The 17,871-nt window shown below is 42.2% G+C and overlaps 1 protein-coding gene across 7 annotated transcripts in view; it reads left to right on the top strand.

Annotated features, from left to right (window-relative positions):
* The window catches only part of DPP6 (dipeptidyl peptidase like 6), a 787,036-nt gene that overhangs the window by 378,470 nt on the left and 390,695 nt on the right, over positions 1-17,871 (top strand). Inside the window, exon 1 of one of the 7 annotated variants that reach the window (XM_084618427.1) lies at positions 17,440-17,560. The exons of the other annotated variants lie outside the window; for them this stretch is intronic. Coding sequence (XP_084474553.1) covers positions 17,507-17,560 — 54 coding nt within the window. The 5' untranslated portion in view covers positions 17,440-17,506. Of the gene's footprint in view, positions 1-17,439; positions 17,561-17,871 lie in introns of those variants that run through there. 7 annotated transcript variants of the gene reach the window in all.

The following is a 17,871-nucleotide window of genomic DNA, read 5'->3' as shown; positions in this document are numbered from 1 at the left end:
CCTAAATGTTAGAGTACTGGGCTTATTAAAAGAATTGCCATTTGATTAATTAGATTAGTTTCCCATTGTGAAGGTCGCCCCATCCTTGCTCAGATCTCTGTGGTTCTGTTGTTTGTATCAAATGGCACAGTATAGGAATCACTGTTGTTCTATGGCCTGTGATATGCAGGAGGGGCCTGACTAGGTAATCACAGTGGTCTCTTCTGACCTTCACAGTTAATCTCTGTCTAACTGTATTAGAATAGAAAACTTGAGTGCAGAACTGGACTTTTTCACTCCCAGGGCTGGAAAAGATAAAGCATGGCAAAGGTGTGTGCTGAATCTATGAATGCAGCTCTCCTGACTCCACCGGGTCTCCTTTGCTGAATTTAGCATCTCCTAAAAAAGGGATCCCATCTTCCATTGAACTTACTACAGAGAAGGAAAGGTTAGAAAATAAACAGGACATGTTCTAAGGATGAATGGGAGACAAAAAACCTCCATGTCCTTCCACCCTGTAGAGCAAGAAAGATATTGCAGAATTAGGGGGGATTCAGACAAGATTAATTAGGTCTTTGGAAAATTCTCACATGAAGGATGATTGAAAAGATTGGGATAATAAAATAACATAAAATAAGGACTGGTTTAGAGAAGGCAGATCAGGAACTTGTCCTTCTTTCATAACCCAAGAACAAGGGGACAGTCCTTTAAAGTAAAAAGCGGAAAATTCAATGAAAGGAAATATATTTGGCATAACGCATCATTAGACTATGGAACTTATTGCCACAGGAAGATATTGACCTAGAATTTAGCAAGCTCCGGAAAGAGAATGACACTTATATGGATAGTAAGACTATCCAGAGTTGCTATAGTTAATGGGAACACATTTTGGAAGAGACAGTAAAGCTCATGCTTCAGGGCTTAAGCCAATCTCTATCGGAGACCAGGATGAGAACTGATTAAAGGTTTTTTTTTTGGTGTGTGGGGGGGAGACTCTTACACAGTGCTTCTAAAACATTTGGTACTCGACAGGATTGAGTCTGGGAATCCCAGTGTTACCTAGATAACTAGAACATCCAGGGTTATAACTATAAAATTTGAAAAATAAAGTAAACTTTTAGAAGGGGTATAAATCCTCCTTCCTGGGGATATCCTGAAGCATTTTTCCATCTTCTTCTTCGTAGCATACATACACTGTGCCTCAGGTGGCACGAGACCAGGATTCATCACTGAATTTGGTCCTCTGGTTGAATCATTAATTTCTCTGTCTTGGACCTGGTACTGACAGGGAATGTGACGTAAACGCTGATCCATGCCCCCCCATGTTTCCCATAACTTCCTATTACAGGTTCTCTTGCATCGTCCTCTGAAGCTAGTGCTGTCTGCTGTCAGAGACAGCACACTAGACTAGATAGACCATTGGTTTAATCCAGTATGGCAATTCCTCTTTTCTTATGTTTTGGGAGAACATTATCAGTTGTTCAGGATGTCTTCACCCAGCACGTATACTTGCATGGGCTCCAACTCAGGAAATCGCATTACAACACTTGGCAGAGTGACACCCCCGTACTATTCAGCACTACTATGGCACAGATAGTATTAGCAGAACTAAATAAAAAAATAAAAAAGCCTTTACATTTTAAAATCTTCTTCTTATTGAAAATGAGCCTAACTTTGTTATTTTGGCCAGAGGGCCTTCGACACGCTGTAGGGATAAATGTTTTATTTTATTACAGTAGATTAAATTATGTTCTGTTCCTTTTTTACATGTTTTTTCCCACTAACAGAAAGCATGCTGTCTAAAATCTTTTGTCTCTTGTTCATTTTGATTTAAAAAAAAAAGAAAAAGAAAAGGGAAGTCTTACTTTGTGAGTGTCACAGCAATGAAACAAAGCTGTACGCAGGTGTTGCCTTGCATGCAGGCTGAAATGGAAATGTATGAGTGTATTACTATTTTAAATAGCTCTGCTACATGAAGTGGTGATGTGTCCATACTACCTTGGGCTCTGATGTCCTCAGCTCATAGAAACTAAGCATGGTCAGTACTTGGATAGGAGACTTTCAGGATTGCCAGCCACAAGAGGTCAAAAATAATGAGCCAGAGCATCTCAAATCATTAAGAACCACAACACTTTCAAAGCAGTATGATTTGGATTCTCTTTGCCTTTGGAGTTAATGCTTTCAAATTTCTCTCCAAAGCCATGAAGGCTAGAAACTTATGTTTTTAAATGAAATCTGAGTTGGTCGCATAATCACATGACTCCAGGAGCTGAGGCTTTAAGGAAAAGACTAAAAATTGTGACACTCATCAGGCTTGGCTGCACTGGCACCTGCAAGGAAAGCCCAATATGGAGTTTTAGAGGATGGAGCTGCGATTCAGTAGGAAGTGATGTTCTGCTTTAAGTCACTGCGGATGGAACCAATGCCCCGTATGATGGAAAGACACTGCTGTTTGGAAGATGCACTTTCTCTCAGTAAGTGCCCTGGAAGGCATTGTGCTAGCACTCCTTAGTGCATGGTGGTGGCACGCACACTGCTGCTACCTCCACAGTCGCTGCTCCCCTGGCCTGCCTATGGGGAAGGTGGAGCCATGGACTTGCCTTCTCACCTTCCCTTCCCTAATCCCGTTGGAGCGTTCTGTACCCTAAAGGGAGTGAATAGTCTATGTGCTCCCTCGATCCCTGGGACTGGTATTCAGTCTGGTCCTTTCGCAGTTCCCACAAGTGATGAGGGAGGGTCCTTACTCCCACCGTACTCTGCACCCTGGCATGGGGCCAGGTAGGATCTGACCTATAGACTGGGAGCTTTGAGGGGCAGGAAACATCTTTGTCGTCTGTTACGTGTCATGCCCATTTCTGTTGTTACGCTAGTAATAAATAACTTGATGTGAGATGTTGGACAAGACGTTTAATTGTTGTGCTCCGTCTCCCTACCCATGGCCCCCCTCTCCCCCCCAAGGGTCATGGTATCGCTTACCCACCTGAGCAATGGGGACTGTGCTGCTACCCTCCTTTATAAAGCACATTGCGGTGCAGCAATAAAATTTGCTATGCAAGTGCTAAGTATTGTTATAAATAATGATTGTAGTAATTAAAGCTCCCATAGCACTTATTACCTGTATGTGTATGGGGGGGGGGGCTGTTAGTGTACAGCCTGTTTAAATTCCACTGTGAGTAATTACTTTCTGCTTGTCACATTTTCCTATGCAGTTTAAATTGGCTATGGCAGTGTTTCTCAAGCTGTGGGTCGTGAATCCTCGGGGGGCAGGGAAGTCACACAAGGCAATCAGTGCGGTTGCAAGGTGTTGAACATTGTATTACAATTGAAAGCAAAGAAAAACTTGCTCCCCCCTACCCATTTTCTGCACAGCCTTATCCTTCAAAGCCATGTATTCTCTGTCAAACTCATGGAATGAACGCAGACACACACAAATTATTCAGTCTTATCAGTGACACATGGTTTTACTCCGATCTTTATAGTAAATGTAGGAAGGTTGTGAATAGTTTTGACTTTGAATATGGGTCACGAACCTGGAAAGGTTGAGAAACTCTGGGCTGTGGTATTCTTCACTTGCTGGCTGAAATTATGGTCATTTGTTGAGGTGTGCTGTTGAGCAGCTGCTCAGTGTCAGTCCAACGTTGGCTGCAGTTGGTGAAGCAGTTACTGTCGGCAAGGCTTGTAAATTCTGAAAGGTGTTCTTCTGAGTTGAATGGTGACTTGGAAATGGATGCTAATAATAAAAATAATTACAAATGAAGGCTTCTGGAAAGAATCCTGACATTTTAAAAGAGCTATGTTAAAGTTCTGATCAGAATTGGTGGTGCCCTTTTAAAACCTCTTTACCTTTTCAAGCTGACACCAGTGGTCTGATCAAGTCATATCAGCTATGTGGAATTACATTATGTTAAACTACTGCTACCTGAAAATGTACATTATAGCACAATGCAATAATTGACAATTTCCCCCCTAAATGTGGCTTTCGGAAAGGAGTGATTTTAAGGGGAGGGCCATTTGAATTATTTCCTGAATACCTAGGAGCTTAGGCTGGTAAATTCCACTTTGCAATTAGGGAATCTCACAGCTCCAGAGAACGAGGAATAATCTGAATCCCTGTGACTCTTGCTAGTCACCTGGCCTGATGTGACTGTCAGTATGCTTTTACAGACCAAAAAAAGTCAAAAGTAGAAAATGACAGGAATACGTGAATTATCTTGTGAAATTCCAGTTTCTTAGAAGCTTGTATGGTGGATGTAGAAAGTTGTGGGTTAATACTGAGTGTCCTCAATTTTTGGGGCACTTCAACCCTGCATAATGACTTAAAGAGCCATAGTTTAGTGCAATGGCCAAAGAGTACAGTTGGAAGAAGCTTTTAATCATTGTTATTAAATTAGAAGATTATTTTAGAGCTGTAATCCAGTTTTATACAGCATGATAACACTGTTGGTAATGGTTTTGGACTCAGCCAAAGTTATGTTGAATCAACATTTGTCATTTAACATTTCCTGAATCAAGGTAATATTCAGTGATCCTTAACTGAATAAAACACAAAAAGGTTCTGTTGGAATAAATGCAGATGTGAAATACTGAATTTCTCAAAGAAAGAATGTTTTCACTTTTGTTTAAACCAGAGCATCAGCTTATTGAAAAATGTAATTGATACTGGGTTGAATAGTATTCCTAGAGTACATTAAGTGGGATAGCACATCAAAATAATATTGTATTTGATGAAGAGCAATTTAAATAGTGCACAATTAACCATAATGGATTTCTGAAATGAAAATGAACTGACATGTCCCTATTTGTGTGGATCAGATATTCTTCATAAATGGCTCTCTAGACAAGTTCTGCACTTTTAATGCTAAAAATAAAGCTTCACTTTGAAATGCCCCCTGACATTAACTTGTGATGTAGCTATTATTTCTGTGGTACCAGCATGCTAGGTCCTCCACAGGCAAGGGTGAAGACTAGGGCTTTAGCCCCAAAGAGTTTACAGTCTCGGGGCTTACAGCCAATGCTCATTGAAGTAAATGGGAGCAGTGCTACTGACTTAAATTGACTTTGTGTCAAGCCCTAAATAGACAATTTACAGACAGAGGATGGAACATGGGATGCAACAGAAGCCAAATCTGTTGGGTAGTGATGTGATTTTAGGGATTTTTAGTTGTTTTTTGATACCAGGTATTCATATGTTTCAAAGAGGGGTCTGAAAGGAGGAGAGGGATATCACATAGCAGACTTGCTCAGGAAAGGTGTTTCAACTGTAGGGTGCCTCAGAGGTGAGTGTGGGGGAGAGAACCTTCTATCCTGGAAGATTTAATCAGACAGCTTGCTATTAGTAAAAAAAAAATCTACCCTGAGACATTGCCATGACAGCAATAATATTCTTACTTGGATTGTAAGCTCTTTGGGGCATGGGCCACCTTTTTGTTCTGTTTGTGTAGCACCTATCAAAGTGGGGTCATGGTCCATGGTTGGGGTTCCTAGGTGTGAACACAATACAAATAATAAATAACACGAGTTCATCTGTTCATGCTTTAGCTTCAGTCCAGAATTTCGGCTAATACGTAGATTTCTAACACACTAACTACAATACACAATAGAAATTTTCTGAATCAATGCCTTTTTCTGATCATTTTGGATACATAGGGCCAGATTCTCATTTTATCACAAAGGCCCCTTTATATCACACAAAGCAGTGTAAAGTGGCCTTAGTGTAAACGAGAACAAGGCCCATAGTATTCTGTCTGGATAGATACAATATGTTTGTTTACTTATTAACCTTTTAATTAATCAGATATTCCTAATGATAAAATCTCAAGTCTTGTCTACAGTACAAAATCTGAAAGGAAAACATAGTTTCTGCATCTTTAAAAATAAACTGATTTTCCAAAACCACTAACAACTGTACCTTCAGTCAGGCAAAGAAAGCCTCAGAGAAGATATGGGTCTTGCATTGTGCCCTAAAAGTATGCTAACCTGTATGCAAACAACCTTTACATGAAATGTAATTTTACATAGACATGCTTACTATGAATGCAGTCTATTTACCTTATATCACTAACCACAAAGCTAAACCAGTAATCTTCCTAGGTGAGTACATAACATGTAACACACATACCTTAACCACAAATATTGAGCTATGTAATTCCACCTCTGATACCATCCTATATGAAATCACACTGAAGAAAAACATCCTTTTAGGACTGCAAGAGGCCTGTCTGAGGTTTGTGTAACACAGCTCCTTTCAAAGGGCAAGCACATACAACTACTGTCTGTGACATCTAAGAGGACGGGGGGAAACCTTGTTGAAAATAAAACCATCAAGTTTTGAAATCTTGTCTGTTGATTTAACTCTTAAGCAGTAATTAAATGCCTTATTCTGCTCCATTGAAGTCAGCAGGAGTTTTCCAGTTGACTTCAGTGATCTTGCCTTTATGCAACGAGGACATGTTTCCAACTTTAAGAAGGATCATAGCCATGAGACAAAACCCCAGGGTATAATTTGGACATTCTACATAATTCCCTGGTGCTTGACCACTAAACCTTTTTGCCACAGCTTCCTTTCCTTGCTAGGATTATATTCACTGGAGAAAAGCCATGTGTCCACTTCCTTCAATTCTTTTCCCTCATGTTAGCCCTTCTAGGGTGTCATTAGCATTTTTAAAACCATCTTTGACATATAATACTGTTCTAGTTGCTTTTAGGAAAGCTGGAGTTTCATACTTCCTTGGCTTCCTGTTGGATGCTCATTTGTAAGGACTTTGCACATTCTTGCATATTTATATGTTACATATGAGACAGATTGGGATACTGTAGAACTTCCTGTCTGTCCCCAAAGCATCTAAAACTTTCATCCTCGTGCTATTTTATAAAAATAAAAAGTGCCTTGCATTAGGTTCATTTCAGAGATGTGCTAATTTTATTCTGTCATAAACTACCTTGAAACAATGATTGAACCGTTATTTCTTCCTTGCTGCTCTTACAATATGGCAGAATGTACAGAACAATAGTATGATCAGAGAGCTTTTACTGTGCACAAACTCATTTGTGAGTAGTATAGCGTGGATGTGTGCTAGTTGTCAATTCAGAGTTACATGGAGGAAGATCCTCTTAAATAGGTCATAGCAGACAGTCTCATTTTCAGTGTTTCAGAAATGCTGCAGTGCATTTTATTCATATTAGTACAAACACAGGGGACCACACTGTGAGGTCCTTATGCAGACAAACTCCAATGAGCCAACGCCTGAGCCAGACTGAGCCATCTCTTTTTAAGCAGTGCTCCCCAATGATTTCCTGATATGATACTGCTGAGCACATTCAGTGCCCACTGAAGTCAATGGAAGTTTTAGATGTTCAGTACTTTACTGGAGGTGGAATTCACCTGCTGCAGAGGATTTATAAACTGCCCATGTCCCACTTATATCCGGGAAATTCGGTTTATGTTGAACATAGGACTCATGCTGGCCCTCTGTATAAGGGCAGATATTTCACCCATGATTTAGCCCAGAGCGAGTTCATCTGAATTAGGAGTGAATAAAATAAAACTAATAAATACTGTGGGATTTGGCCCCTTCTTACACCACTTTATGCAGCTATTGGTATTGGTCAGTGTATTCAGCAATAATATATAGTAAAACTTTGCATGGCATGTGGTAAAGCATCTGCTTTCTACATGTTATCAGCTGGTTGCAGGGGTGTGGATTTAGTTTCATGTGGGATCCCAGCAGTGACAGTGGAAATTGGTGCTATATCATTTTCCAAAAGCACTCAGCACCTTTCCAGGTGTGTCATGCTGGGCACCCAGAATCACGAGGCCATTTTTAAAATTTAGGGAAAGCGACTTACTGACTTATTTCATCATAAGAAATGAGTGAAATCTTGAGGCTTTGCCAGTAACAAGCAAACATCCTTCATTTTTTCCTCCACTCGTCAAACACAGACACACCCAGCTTCCTGTTAAGGATTCTGGGTAGAATAATCCAACAGGCCTTTCTTGTTCTATAATTAGCATTTCCACTAGAGGGCATTAAAAACACCGGGAACATACTACAGCCATCATATGCTTTTAAGATATATTCTAAAAAGCCACGTAGGCCAGACATTTGAGCACAATAGCAGCAGTGTATATTGAGAGTGCACAGTTATATAGAGTACTTAGTGCGTTCTCCCTCTGTGCCCCTTTGTTTCACTCTTGTGTGCAGACTACTAAAGTGAAATTGCCTAAAATCTTGTTCTGCCCCACCCTCTTTGCACTTCAGAACGCATTGTTTTTATATAGTTGATATTTCTGTGGTCTCTCTCTCTCTCAAAAAAAAAAAAGCGGGGGGGGGGGCAGGGAGACATAGCAGGGGGAAGCAATATGGTCTTTTGTGTGCCTGTGAACAGAGAGAAAGAGAGTCTCCTGCAGTGTGTTTGTTGTTTGTGCACTTGAAAATGCTGCTTTTGGGGGGAATAAACTGTTAGGGAATCAGAGGAATGGTATCAAAAATGTAATAATGTATGTTTACACATAACACCTTCAATCCTACAGGATCTCCAAATGACTGCAGCCATCACAGCCCACAGTGATAGTTCAGGGTAAGAAGTGTGGGAGAATGCCACATGGCATTAAACTCCAGTGGGTGTTCAGGTTGGTGGTGTTCAAATACCCAACTAGGATCTTTAACCAGGATGCCAGGAACAACAGCCCTGTACCTCTGGTATTAAGTGAAATCTTTGACAAGCAGATGTCATTTCTGCAGCTGTACATCTCATCCCAGCGCTGAGGCATTGATTCAGAAGGTGACCTACAGGAAAGAGCGTCACCTCCTGCATGACACCACTTCCTCTAGCACCTGTGGGAGATCGCTCAGCCCTTCAGATCTGGCTTGAGCACTCTGCTGAGCTTGTGAGATTTGCCACCTTGATCCTACCGGGTGCTGAGCGAGTGCCCTCAGCTCCCATTGACGTCAATAGAAATGGAAGGCATTCAGCATGTTTCAGGATCAAATCTGACCTAACCCATATCTGCTATTTGTGCGACCTCATAGGACGAGGTGGTATGAGCTGCGGCTAAAGATGTCACTTTTAGGGTGGGGTTGTATATTAGACCAACAGTGTCCCTTTAATTACTTATCATGGATCATTGTATTGCATAGGTTCCACCACTGAAACCATAGTAATCTTATTGTGAAGTCCAAGTATTCTTACTCTCTTTCTTGTTTTTAAGGCCAATATAAAATAAATGAAAAGCAACAATCATTGCAATGAGGAGCATACTTCATAAAACAAAAGCTTAAATAGCTACTCACTCCAGCTGTGTCTTTTATGTACAAGGATCTCTGGGGCAATGGTATGTGCTTACATAAGATCTTTCATAACATTTACATTAAAACCACTCATCATCTTACATGCAGATAATTTATTCAGCCTGTAAATCTGTACTGTTATAGATAAAATGAAGATGAAGCTCTCCCCTTTCCAAGCATTAAAGAGGACAATAATAAAAGCTAATATGTTTGCAGCTGCTTAAGAGATGTGGATTCTCTGTTTTTGAGTATAGTGGGGTTTTTACCTCTCTCTTCCTTTCATTAATGGAGAGCTTACATTTCTTGCTGTGTGTACTTGGAATACTTGAGTGGTCATTTTATGGATCTCACATTTTAATAATAAATTTTAAATTGTTAGTAAATAAACCTCCAAACTAGAAACAAAAACTCCACTCAACCAACAAGGAATTAGCTCCGAACCTATCCAGAAATAAACAAGGAGGATTTTTTTCCTCAGTGAAGACTGATTTATAAGACTGGAGGGAGCAGAAGGGCAAGCCAGGCCATGAGGACCCTGTTTCACAGCTGGCACTGACATTGGGACCTCAGAACTCTCTCCCCTACAGATAAACAGCTAGAACTAGGCATCTGTTGCATTACAGCTGCCAAGGTCACTCCAGCAGGGACAGAGAAGGAGGGGAAAATGGTAGTAAAATCCATATTATAAGCAACAGTAACAAAATGGCAAGTGACTATGATGATCATATGCGTGTACCTTTGGAGTTATACTGAGATAGTGAAAAGTATTCAGTGATTCAAGGAGCAACCCCAGTAAATAATCATGAGAAACTTTTTTGTAAAACATAATCCCTTTAAATTGGTGACTCCTGCATATTAGCACATATGATTAATCTTTATTTACAAGGAGCCAGATTCTCACACCAGCCAAGCTGCACACATTATCCAAATGGGTGTGGGGCAAAGATGGCTATCATGATACATGGAGTCACAGTCCATTTTAGACAAGAGATATTTATTACACAAAAATGATACAGGCTACAGGCAAACAAGCAGGCTTCTTCACAGCTTGAGTCCCAGCATTGTCTCCTTTGCTTACCAGGAACCTCAGCTTGTCTGGAATTCTGTACAGCACCCAGAAACATCTAGTGGGCAGCAAATAAACCTTTCTTTATTATTCAGCAAGTAAACCTATTATAGTGATGTTACATTGCCTTTCCACACCCACTTTCTCAATTCCAGGAGCACAGCTTAGAGCAACTTCTAAATTGTGTCAACAATAAGAGCCCCTTCGGGCCATTCTACTAGCCTAGGATTGCTCTGGCTACACCCACCACGCAGTGGATGGGGGGAGTTCAATATCGTCCATTCGACATATAGGAATAGAAGGCTTTCTCAAACTAGTAGAAACAGTAGAAACACTTCTAAGTGTGGCCTCTGTAGCAACAGATATTTATCTAAATACACAATTAACTGACATCAGTTAAGTAAACTAGCTGAATCTATTGAAAATATTGCATTAAATAGGTTTCGTCCTAAGGCAGTTCCTGGACAGGTCATGGATAATGGAAGCCTTTTGTATTTTCATCTGTAACTTCATCTTTGAACTGTTAATGTCTCTAACACACTAGATCTTTGAAGAGCAATCTGCGTGGGTGGGCCCTGTGCCTGTACAGAGTCCCACTGAAGTTGGTGGGAGCCCACGGTGTGTAGGCATCCCCAGACACATCTTTTTGCAGGATCAAGGCCTTACAGAGACTCCAGGAGATGGATACCAAGGGCAAGGCTATTGCAAGATAAAACTTGTTTGTTCACATTATTGAACAACGGTGCTTTTTCCCCTTTCCAACAAAATATCTTTTGTGATGCAGCAGGTCCTTTAAAAACTATCAATTCTTCTTAAAAGAGGGATGTTCGTTTGTGAGCAAGGTTATAAGTGTGTTAGCTGTTCCACCGTCAGTAAGATATATATAGGCAGCAAGTAATGTAGAAGGTGGGTTGGAGATAATGACTATAAGTACTTCTGCTGCCCTTCATAGGAGTAGAAATGTGTGTCCCCTAAGCTCATTGTTAAGTGTTTCAAGTTCTCCAGTGTGACAGAGGCCATTACTGTAATATCCCACTCAGTGAGGTCAGCATGTTCACGGAGAGGGCCAGGGCACAAATTGCATTTTCTGAACAAAATAACAAATTCTCCCCATCAGAAGAAAGTCCAGAAAACAAATTAAAAGCTAAAAGAATAAACAGCCAAACTACTCTGGTCCCCAGAGACAGAAGTCCTTTTAAAGAGGTTCTTTACTCGAAGGAGTACCAAGCTCTAATTATATAATCACATCCTGGAGTTCTGGGATCTGATTCTCTAAGGTGTGCTGGTAGTCCTTTGAGTTTCATAGGTAAGGACCCAGTGCTGTATATATCTGGGCACAGCGATGAGTCTTCTAACATCCACCCACCAGCACCAAAGGAAAGCTACAAAGTGCAGTGTCATGCCACAATGTGCCCTTTTTGCTACTGAGTGTGTGCAGACTCCTCCAAACGTGCTTTGTGAGCTCGTGTAGGGAAACCATACATTACACTGCCAGAAGAAGTGGAGGCATATTTTGTTGGAGTGGGGACGCATTTTGACATGACAGTGGTCTTGCTAACGGGCTGCCATGCACAAATCCAACTGACTTGTTTTCCTGCTCTTGGCAATGAAGCCAAGCCCACCTGGCACTTAGGAGTAAGCAGAAGAGCTGTGATCAGGGAGGAGTGAGGTGGCTGCAGTCCTTCTCTGTTAGGCCTGGAGGATGAGTGAAACTCCCTCTCCAGGAGGCCACCGCTGCTGAGCTTAGGGGGCCCAGAGCACATTTTGGCTGAGCAGATAGCTCAGCTACGGAGCAGAGCCACTGGGAGCTCCCCGCAGCTCACAGTTGCTGCTGCTTCTGCAAGACCTGCCAACTTTGTGTCCTGCTCTCCTGTCTCCGCTCCGGAAAGCAGCGGCATTGCATATTGAACGCTTTCCCCTCTGCCTCCTGTGGGTCTGTTTTGATCCAAGTTTAGTCAGTCTCCTTCCACATTAATAACATTAACACATGCACAAAATAGAAATTCCACTGGCTATCTCATTTGACAAGCTCCTCTCCCTGCCCCACTGTGGACTTGACCTCTCGCGGGTTGTTTCTTGCTGGTTCTCTCTTATTTACCTTGCTAACGCTTCTTAGGTCCACAACACCACGTTCTAAAACCTTCTCCAGGAGGGTCTTTTCTTTACAGTCTGCATGTGAGCTAGCATGGGAAGTAGGGGATTGTGCATGTGCTTATACACTGCCACAGATGGCCAGAGCGAGTGCTCCCTTTTGTCACATGCCACCCCTGAAGTGAGAGGAGACCAAGCAAAACAACAGTGATTGTTACTGATTAATATCACAGAGGAAATACAGAGGGCTTGGTTTGCCCAAAAGCGGACTACATGAAGTGTGACACTCAGGACTTCTGCCAAAGATGTGAATGACAGCATCCTCAGGACTAATGGCTTGGACTCAGTGGGACTGCAGGTGCTCAGCACTACACTGCATTTAGTTCCACATGTGCAATGCCATGGACTTCATCTTTCTCAATGTATTGAGGACAAATGAGCAGCTGGCTTTGGCCCAGCCAGAGTCCCATGTGGCCCGAGGGCAGAAGGGCCACCATGCAGCTGCTATTGCTGCAGGACGAAGAAAAAGCTCAAAAAATAATAAAAACGAAAAGCCAGCCAAATACCTCTCATGCTGCTCAGGCTCCATTGTTCACCTCCCAATCAACTGCAGGCTACAGTAGCCTCATTTCGGCCATGCCCTCTTGCTTACATGAGGGGCTGGTGGGTTCCCAGCATGTAAGGGGTGGCCTTGGAGCTGGCCCTTGGAGTGTGCAGTACAGCAGGGCAACTATTTATCTCGAAATGGTAGATTCGGGTTGACTGAGAGATCTTGTGGATCTGTATCGAATTGTTACAGTAAAAAAATCTTTAAAAAGTTTCATTTTGACATTTTCACAACAAAATGTTTCTATTTTTTATTCTAAATGACTCTTTGTTTCAAAATTTTTCACTTTTAGTTTTAAAATAAAAGAAAATTAAAGGTTTGGGAGGGGGAAACCCTTAACACCTCAAATGAAATATTTTGTTTGACCTCAAACATTTTTTTTTTACTTCATGATTTGCTGAAAAATTTGATTTGAGGTCGACCCCCCCCCCCGCAACAAATGTTTTATGATTTTTCTATATGGCCAACAAAGCAAAAAATCAGTTATTTGTGGTGCTCTAATGTGCAAGGGGTATGGATTCCCTGCACAGACACCTGAAGTCCTACCTCCACCCTGTCTGGTGGGTAGGGAATTCCACAGATATGGAGGGAGGGGTCAGGAGACAGATTCCCTTAGGAATTCATTTAGGCAGGAAACAGTAAACAGGGTTGCTGTTCCATCCAGAACACACTCACCACCTTGACATGATGGGTGGCCATACAGAATAGCTACTCTGCTTCAGCCATTAAGAGATTCATAGGGATTCATGGCAATACAAGTCTTTTTAAGCCTTCAGTTTTCTCCCTCTTATTGACCCCTCTAATGTTATCTTCCTTTGGTACTGAAGTAGTTTTCGTCAGACAGGAAACATGTCTGCACCAAGGGGGAGCTAAAATGCTGGTTCTCATTTGGTTCATAATTTCCTAACAGTGTTGGGCAATTGTCATCCCTGACTTAGGCCAACTTCCAGCTTGGTCAGACAGGATTACGAGGGTCCCACCATCATCTTTTTCTGTCGGCTCCTTCCCCCACTACACTAACTGATACAGTTGGTGTAAACTCCTTTGCATCAACAGCCACGGGACTCTGGAGATAAAGACTCTTGTCAAGTTACAGGAGTTTGTTTAACCTTTTGTAACTCGTGACTCAGGCCAAACAACGAAGTCCAGTCTCTAACCGAGCATGGAGGTCAAGATAGAAGGCCTGAACACCACCCGTACATGAAGATTATTCTGCCTGCGTCAGTCAGTACTGTTTCTGAATGGCAATGGCTTTTGGTGCACATGGCCACTGCCTGTTCTCATAACAGTTTCTCCTGCAACGACCTGTTTGCTGACTATCTGAATCACGCTGTCTGGGAGGGATCTTGTCAGAGAACTGGAGGATGTGCTTGCTTTGTTGCTTCCTTGTTGTCCTAGAAGAAAGTGGTATTGCACAGAAATCTGAGAGGATTGAAATCCTCCATGCATCTATGTGTGGCATTTCAAGAGGCAATGGAGATCTACAGTACATTCCAGTGGAGTGCTGGGATCTAGGTAAAAATGTCACCCACCAGCAAAAAGCACAAGAAACTGGCTGCCAGGTGAGAGCACTGAACATGAAGTTATGGACCTAGTTAGCAAAGCTAAATGTGAATTTGGATAGTTAACTAATGGACTAATTAAGACAATGAACACTTTGTGTATCTGAGGCCAAGCTTATTGGAAGAAATTAACATAGCATTGCAAGTGAGGGTGGATATCTGCAAAGCTGGTGAAAACTGTGCTTAAATTTAAAATATTAACAGTGGAAGAATATGTATATTGAAAAATGCATGCCAAGGGATGGAGGCAGAAGAAAAGGGTAAACAAACAGTATAAACCATGTTTGTTCTCAATAAGTGTCACAACACACATCACAACACACTCCAGCATAAAGGGTGTGGCATCATGCATGCAATAAACACAACCATTTTTGCAAAAGCTTGTTTTTTTAGGCACAAATTGAAAAGAAAAATAAAAGCAAAATTTATTTTAAGTACTCGTATAAAGAGGGAAAGTCAGAAGTAAATCTGACTCAAGTTCTACCCATATTTGAAAGAAAAATAGACAAGGTCAGGTGTGAAACACAAAATGACCAAACATTTACAAGACCTAGAGCATAATTCTAGTTGGGTAGGTGGGCGGGGTAGGGGTAGGGACTGAAAAACAAAATCCTAACAACCTAACTATTGGGACCATAGAACTGATATTGGTCCATGTGATGGGATTGTGATGAAAAGATTTTGTGTTACAGTATCACACAGCATGAGATCAGAAATGCTAAGCATGATCCATAGTGTACATATGGCTACTGAGAAGTGTGTGAACAGAATCCAAGATATCCTATTGTGGCTAGGTGTGGACACTGTCACTGAAGATAATTATCTAAGTGTGAGATCTGCAGTGAATACAGGGAATAGAATGCAAAGAGTCCCTGGAACCACATGAGATTCCTGATCACCCTGGGTCCAAGTTTGGCCCAGCTCTGTTAGAATTAAATGTGAACCTCTTGTCAGAGGGCTACTACTTTCAGTTTTCTTTAAGAATTAGCCACTGCACAGCTTCAGCTGAGTGGGCGCAGGCAATAATATTCCGTTTCTTAAAAGCTCTCCTGTATTTCACACCTATTTCATGTCCTAGTTACTCTGAAGTTCAGTTTTGCTGGTGGTAATGCAGAAATGCTTAGAAGGCCTTTGGTGAATTAGTGAGAGACTCTTTGGAAAAATTAGCCTGATTTTGTCCCATCTGTGCATTTAGGATCAAATTCACCATGGGTCTAAGAGGGCTCATCTCCATCAACTTCAGCGGAGTTGCACCCACGATGAATTTGACCCCAAGTGATGAATTCCTGAAATAAAAATTGGACATTGGTCACCTGCCTGCCCTAGAAATACTCTGATATTCCACTTTCTTGGTCAGCAATCTGCAGATTCAGCAGGGGGCCAAGCGCTGGACCTTGAGGAGGGGTGTGTAACCTTTCCAAAACACTAGAACAACGTGTAATCACATTCTGAACTACAATGAAGGATCCAATCCAGGGCTGTGGTTCAGCTGGCAGAGGAATGGTGGCAAAGGTGGCTTTATGGCACCTGCACCTTCATATCTGTCCAGTATTGGAGCTGATTAGAGACTGGCTCTGTGCCCAGCATAATTTAGAGCATTCTCAGAGCTGCTCTAAATTATTCCCAACTGCCTGTGGCCCCAAAGGGGCCATTCAAGAGTTTTGGTTTGCTAGATATAGCAACCAACCATATGCCCCCTTTCTCCCAGGAATGCTCCCTGTTGAGGGCTAGTTCCATGCAGCCCTAGGGATTCTCTTTATGCCAGAGGAATCCTCAGGGAGCTGGCCAAGCTGTAATGGAGCAAAGCAGCTAGACCAAGTGCTATGTGTAAGCTGACCTAGACAGCTGAAAGTTAGTGTAAGACAGCAACAATAACCAAAAAATTTGAAGTAACCCCCTCAAGACAGCAGGTGCCTGTGTGGGGGCAGGAACAGAGAATTATGCTATACCCTTCTCAAAGTGTGGGTCTCTAGCCAGTGAGGCAAAGAGCTCTGAGTGCAGAGCAGTTTCTGATGCATGCATGATATCTGTTGGAATTTGCCCCTGAAAGGTCTGTTGTACTCTCTGCGATTTGTCCCTTCTGCGTTGGAGTGGGGGTTCAATGTCTGTGGAGTGCATTGTAACCCTTGCAATACATTTCCCTTCTAGATAGGGGGTGCAAACAGGCGGGGGATGGGGCCACTTCCAAGTAAGGAGATATGGGTGGGGACAGTAGTTTTTGTGGAGTATGTCACTTTCATCAGAATCTGCCCTCTCTGGACAGAGGAAAACACTGGGGTGGGGGTGGGGGGGTGAGGGCAGTTTATGTGGAGTGCCCTATATCCCCTCAGCATTTGCACCCCTAGATCCTTTATCCCAAACGCTGGGAATGCAAGTGGCTGCTGAGCTACATTCTCAGAGGGAGGCACATTCTGCTACCACACCAGCCGGTGCGTGCGCATCTCCAGCGCTGACTGCGTGTGGAGGTGGGGGAGCGAGGACCACATCGCTGCCTGCTAGCTCTGAGCTGCCAGTTGCTGGTTGCCAAGCAGTTATCATTGTTTCTGTGACGATTGCAGAGGCTGTTGCTAATTGAAGAAGCCCCCACAGCATCCTTCTTTTCCTTATTTTATTTTAGAGGAACAGGGAGAGAGAAAGAGAGACTGAGATTTATTGCTTTACATTTTTATTTTATATTTTTGTGGGGGTGAGGGGAATTTCTCTCTTTCTCTTTTAGCTAGTGATTAACTGATGGACTAGTTACACATCCTTATCCCTTTAGCTTTTGTGTGTGTCCCTACACACACACACACACACACACACACACACACACACACACACACACACACACACACACACACACACACACACACACACACACACACACACTCTGTAAAACCCTGTTTACCACTGCAGTGGGGACAAATAGGTGAGCATGACTACAGCCAAGGAACAAAATGCATCAGGAAAACAAGCCCAACAAGAACAGGTAATGCTGTTTATTTTCCTCAACTAGAAGCAAATATAGATTTGAATTATATAGCTATCAATTTCCTGTATGATTTTTGGTTTTGTTGTTCTCTTTGGTGGCTGTTACTAAAATTACCACCTGAGTCACTAGTTAGTGGAGGGAGGAAAGCGCTTTGGAGCAGGTGTGTGGTTCACTTGTTTGGGGCTTTTTTTGTTATGTTTAAAAGATTGCACCCTGTAATCAATAATGTATAGGTGAAGAGTGTTCTGCTCTGTAACTTCCTCCATCTGTGGCATGGGGCTGATGTTTGGTACAGTGGGATGGGGTAG

Source organism: Lepidochelys olivacea (assembly GCF_965140295.1).
Source record: "Lepidochelys olivacea isolate rLepOli2 genome assembly, chromosome: 2".
Lineage (NCBI taxonomy): Eukaryota > Metazoa > Chordata > Testudines > Cheloniidae > Lepidochelys > Lepidochelys olivacea.
Note: the sequence above shows the minus strand (reverse complement) of the source record. Positions and strands in the feature narration are given on the sequence as shown.